General features: G+C 51.5%; 1 protein-coding gene across 1 annotated transcript; it reads left to right on the top strand.

The window, feature by feature from the left end:
- The first annotated feature begins 2,202 nt into the window (after window positions 1–2,202).
- On the top strand, window positions 2,203–5,458 carry LOC118833034 (serine/threonine-protein kinase ULK2-like). Its single transcript, XM_036740426.1, is given in 2 exon segments — window positions 2,203–2,570; window positions 2,572–5,458. Coding segments are annotated over 2 exon segments (3,234 nt in total). The 3' UTR covers window positions 5,438–5,458.
- Window positions 5,459–5,891: the final 433 nt, after the last annotated feature.

Genomic DNA, 5,891 nt, shown 5'->3' with positions numbered 1-5,891 from the left:
TGAGGGACTTGTCCCTTTCCAGACTAGAAACCTGCCAGTGATCCCACACTGGTCATTTCAGCTTGGTAGGGCTGACTTTTCCCTAGAGTCACTAGAAGGGCTTGGACTCCAAACCTCCTAGAACTTGTCAGCTCTAGCCCTAGGACCCTGTGGGTGATCACACCATGATCCCTTCAAGTCTCTAGGCCTCAGTTTCCCAGACGGACCTGAGTGGGGCTGCCAGTCTATAGGCTATCAGGGGCTTGACTGCTCTAGGCCTAGGAACCAGGGAGTGATCACAGATAGGGCCATTTAGATGCTTAGGCCTTGGATTCTCCTTCAGTCACAGCAGGGGGTCTGGCTCTGAATTCTCTGAAGACCTCACCTCTGGGCCTAGGACTTTCTTAGTGATCTCACATGTGTCTATTCAGCTCTCTAGAACTCACTTTACTTTCCAATCACAGAAGGGGGTTAGACTCTAAAACCTCTGAACCTGTGAGTTATCTCCCAAAGGCACTTTAACTTCCTTGCCCTCAATATCCCCTAAAGATTCTGGGGGAGCTAGGACTCTAAATGCTCAGAAACCCTTGTCACCTCTAGGCCTAGGATCCTTTGGGTTGTCTCCCAAAGTTTCTCTAAGCTTTGTTGGGCTCAATTCGCCTAAAGTTACTGGAGGGCCCATGACTCTAAAGCCTCTGAAGGTCTTGTCACCTCTAGGCCTAGGAGCCTGTGGGTGATAGCTCCCTACACCCTAAATCTACCTAGGACTGGGTTTCTTCTACAGTCACATTAAGGGTTCTGGCTCTAAAGCCCTTGTTAGCCTCATCAGTTTTATTCCTAGGCCCCTGTTAGTGATCTCACACCGGTCTATTCTATTCTCTACCACTCATTTTTCCCCCTCCAGTCATAGGAGGGGGCCTGGATCAAAAGCTTCTTAGGGCCTTGTTAACTCTAGGCCAAGGAGACTATGCTGATCTCATGAGTCCCTTTAACTCCAGAGCCCTTGGTTTCTCCTACAATCAGAGGGATTCTGGCTTTAAAGTCTCTGAAGGACTTGTCCATTTTCATCCTAGGACCCGGTTAGTGATGCCACACTTGTCATTTCAGATTGGTAGGCCTCAGTTTGCCCTAGAGTCACTAGAAGGTCTTGGACTTGAAACCCTCCAGAATTTGTCAGCTCTAGCCCTAGGACCCTGTGGATGATCACACCATGGGCTTTTCAATTATCTAGGCCTCAGTTTCCCAGAGGGTCCAGAGAGGGTCTGTTAGTCTATAGGCTGTTAAGGGCAAGATAGCTCCAGGCCTAGGAACCCAGGGGTGATTACTCCATGGTCCCTTCAAGTGTCTAGGGCTCAATTCCCCAGAGAGTACAGAGACAGGATCCTAATCTATAGGCTCTTAAGGGCTAGACAGCTCTAGGCCTAGGAACCTGGGGGTGATCACAGACAGGGCCTTTCAGATACTTAGGCCTTGGTTTCTTTCTCCTTCAGTCACAGCTCTGGCTCTGAATTCTCGGAAGGCTTTGTCACTCCTAGGCCTAGAACCCTCTTAGTGATCTCCCACCTGTCTATCCTGCTCTCTAGGCCTCATTTTCCTTTACAATCACAGGAGAGGCTGGCACTCTTCGGCCTCTGAAGGCCTTGTTCCTCCTAGGCCTAGGAACCTGTGAGTGATCTCCCAAAGCCCCTTTCGGCTTCCTTGTCCTCCATTTCCCCTAAGGAGGGGCTAGGACTCTAAAGAATCTTAGAGCTGAGCCAGTCTGCGCAGTGGCCGACGGAGCACGTGGCTCTCCGAGTAGGGCGCAGGGGCTGCTGCCACAGCGTGGTGACCGGAGCTGAGGAGTCGTCCCCACTCCCTTCGGGCGGAAAGGAAGACCAGGTAGCCGAGCCGAGGACCGAGGGGCCTGTGCGGGGAATGACTAGAGGGCGGCCGGCGCTCTGCCCCGGGGGCGCTTCCGTGGGTACTCCCTGTGACAGCGGCCGCCGAAGGGCCTGTGAGGCACCCGACGAAGGGCAGGGAGGCAGGCGAGGCCTTGCCGGGAGGGGACGGGACGCGAGCGGCGTGGCTGGAGCTCCCCCAGCCGGGGCCCGGACCATGCGGAGGAGCAGCGTCGGCGGGCGGTTCCTGAGGCCTGGCTGAGCTCCGTTCGCTGGCTGTCCCGCTGCGTAGGCCGCCGCCCACGCCCAGTCTCGCCGGCGCTGAGGTAGGCCGCCCACCCCCGGCATGAAGGCCTCTGCCGCCCGGCCGGGGGCTGACCCCGCAGCCACCACTCCTGGGCCCGGGGAGACCCCGCTGCCGGGCCTGGCGGCCTCCCGCCCGCCGCCCACCCCACGCCACCCTTCATGCCGCACGCCCAGCACGGAGGCCGTGGGGGACTTCGAGTACAGTAAGAAGGACCTCATTGGGCACGGACCCTTCGCCGTGGTCTTCAAAGGCGGGCATCACAAGAAAACTGGTTGGGAAGTAGCTATAAAAAGAATTCATAAAAAAAATTTGTCAAAATCACAAATACTTCTTGGAAAGGAAATTAAGATCTTAAAGGAACTTCAGCATGAAAATATTGTGGCTCTGTATGATGTTCAGGAATTGCCCGACTGTTTTTCTGGTGATGGAGTATTGCAATGGTGGAGACTTGGCAGATTACGTACAAGCTAAAGGAACTCTCGGTGAAGATACCATCAGAGTGTTTCTGCATCAGATTGCAGCTGCCATGCGAATTCTACATAGTAAAGGAATCATTCACAGGGATCTCAAGCCCCAGAACGTCTTATTGTCTTATGCCAGTCGCAGAAAATCAAGTGTCAGTGGCATTCGTATCAAAATAGCGGACTTTGGTTTTGCTCATTATCTGCATGGTAACATGATGGCCGCTGCACTGTGTGGATCTGCTGTGTATGTGGCTCCTGAAGTTATTATGTCTCAACACTATGATGCCAAGGCTGACCTGTGGAGCATAGGAACTGTGATCTATCAATGCCTAGTTGGAAAGCCCCCTTTTCAGGCCAATAGTCCACAAGTCTTGAGGATGTTTTATGAAAAGAACACGAGTTTGATTCCTAGTATCCCCAGAGAAACATCACCATATTTGGCTAATCTTCTCTTGGGTTTGCTTCAGAGAAATCAGAAGGACAGAATGGACTTTGAAGCATTTTTTAGTCATCCTTTTCTTGAACAAGTTCCCGTTGAAAAATCCTGCTCGGTGCCAGTGCCCATCTATGCTGGTTCAGTTTCTGGCAGTTCTTGTGGTAGCTCTCCATCTTGTCACTTTGCTTCTCCGCCATCCCTTCCAGATATGCAGCACATTCAGGAAGACAATTTATCTTCCCCACCCTTGGGTCTTCCTAACTATCTCCAGGTCTCTAAAGATTGTGCCAGTACTAATAGTAAGAACTCTTCTTGTGACACCGATGACTTTGTTTTGGTTCCACATAACATTTCATCAGATCACTCATATGATATGCCAGTGGGAACTGCTGGCAGACGGGCTTCAAGCGAGTTCTTGGTGTGTGGAAGAGGACCATGTCAGCCCTCCCCGTCACCTCACAGAGAGACAGCACCTATTCCAGTGCCTACTCAGTTAAGGAATTATCAGCGGATTGAGCAGAATCTCTCCTCAGCCATCCCTGGGACAAACCCCCATGGTTCTCCAAGATCTGTAGTGGTACGAAGGTCTAATACCAGCCCTTTGGGCTTTCTGAAGATGGGCTCCTACTCTCCAGTACCTGCAGACACAGTACAGACTGCTGGGCGTAGGCTGTCCACAGGGTCCTCCAGACCATACTCTCCTTCTCCATTAGCTAGCTCTGTCCCCGAACAGCTTGGCCATTGCTGTTGTGGACAGCTGCAGGGTCATGACTTGAGGAGTAGAAATTCTTCATGTTCTCCAGTACCACAGTCGTGGTCACCGCTGTCTCTTTTGTTGGGTGCTAGACTTCAGAGTGCCCCTACACTCACTGATGTCTACCAGAACAAACAGAAGCTTCAAAAGCAGCATTCTGACCCTGTGTGCCCATCCCATGCAGGATTTGGCTATACCTACTCACCACAGCCAAGTAGGCCAGTCAGCCTTGGGACCTCCCCAACCAAGCACATGGGATTTTCTCCTAGGAGCTCTGACTGGCTATTTAAAACTCCTTTACCAACAATCATTGGCTCTCCCACTAAGGCCACAGCTCCTTCCAAGATCCCTGAAACCCAAGCATGTTCCAATTTGCTAGCCTTGGTTACGCGTCAGGGACCAACAGATGTGCCAGCTAAAGATGTGAGTGACCCACGAGAGTTCTCACATTTTCTCTCAGCCCATGGACGTGAAAGGCAGGTGGCTGAGCAGCATAGCAAGGCCACATTTGGCAGATCTGTAAGTACTGGGAAGTTGTCAGATCAACAGATAAAGACGCCCTTGGGTGGGCAGTTCTATCAGGGCAGTACAAACAGTCTCAACACAGAACGACCAATGGATACAGCTCCTGCAGGAGCCTGTGGCGTTGTTCTGGGACCTCTTGGGGCCACCAGAGCTAGTTCTAGGGCTGTGATGTTTAAGGTAGGATCTCCTCCTAATAGTGCTACGCCTCGTACTTGCACCCAAATGGTTCTTCGTATGAGGACGACTTCAGTTGGATCAAACAGTTCTGGAGGGTCTCTCTGCTCCACCAGTGGCCGTGTCTATTTGGGTTTCCCTCCAGGCATTTATATGGGTTCTTCTCTGCTGGGAGCACCAAGCCTGAAGTATGCACCCTATGGGATGTCACCTCCCAGCTTGGAGGGCTTTATCACTTATGAAGTTCCAGAACTTCCAGAAGAAACTGTCATGGAGAGGGAGCACACAGATACATTGCGCCATCTGAATACGATGCTGATGTTCACTGAGTGCGTGCTGGGTCTGACAGCCATCAGGGGAGGGAGCCCCGAGCTGTGCACGTATCAGATCCAGGAGAGCGTGGTGGTGGATCAGATAAGCCAGCTGAGCAAAGAGTGGGGACAAGTAGAACAACTGGTATTGTACATGAAAGCAGCCCAGCTGCTTGCGTCATCTTTGCATCTTGCCAAAGCCCAGATCAAATCAGGGAAACTGAACCCGTCTACGGCTGTTATACAAGTTGTCAAAAATCTGAATGAGAGGTATAAATTCTGTATCACCATGTGCAAGAAACTTAGAGAAAAGCTGAATCACTTCTTCTCTGACAAGCAAAGATTCATTGATGAAATCCATAGTGTGACTGCAGAGAAGCTCATCTACAATTGTGCCATAGAAATGGTTCAGTCAGCAGCCCTTGATGAGATGTTTCAGCAGATGGAGGGTATTGTGTATTATTACCACAAAGCAGCTCTTCTTTTGGAAGGCTTAACAAAAATCCTGCAGGACCCTGCGGACATTGAAAACGTACACAAATATAAATCTAGTATTGAAAGAAGGCTGTCTGCACTCTGCTATGGTGTGGTGACTGTCTATGAGCCATAGCCTCTCCCATGGACTGAGCAGCAGTGAGATTAGGGGGGTGGGGGCTGGGGCCCTCCCCTGGGGAGGATCGGTGACTACCAAAGAGAATACCATTGATGCAGAGAACAGTGGCCCCTGAACTACTGCTGTATTTGTAGGGATGGTGTACCGGGTGGAGAAGAACCCACCCCCCACTCCCCCACCCTTTCCTTTTTCTCTCTTAGACACAGGAGTGAAAAACTCTCTCTGGGTTTCAGTCTCGACTTGGTAAGTGTGCCTTGGACTGAATGATGGATCAGTGCAGTTGTCCTGCCCGAGGATCTTGGGGACAGCAGTGGGGGAGATGCTGCTGGAGGTGGAGTCTCCTTCAAAGTTTGCCTCTCAGACTGCGAGGAAATGCCCGAGGCATACAGTAGGAAGGGGCAGATCTGACTATTGGGGTGAGGTTGGCTCAGGCCATGTGCATCCAGAAAGA

This window comes from Trichosurus vulpecula (genome assembly GCF_011100635.1).
Source record: "Trichosurus vulpecula isolate mTriVul1 chromosome X unlocalized genomic scaffold, mTriVul1.pri SUPER_X_unloc_1, whole genome shotgun sequence".
In the NCBI taxonomy this organism is placed as follows: Eukaryota; Metazoa; Chordata; class Mammalia; order Diprotodontia; family Phalangeridae; genus Trichosurus; species Trichosurus vulpecula.
The sequence above is the reverse complement of the archived record's forward strand: the minus strand, read 5'-3'. Positions and strand labels throughout refer to the sequence as shown.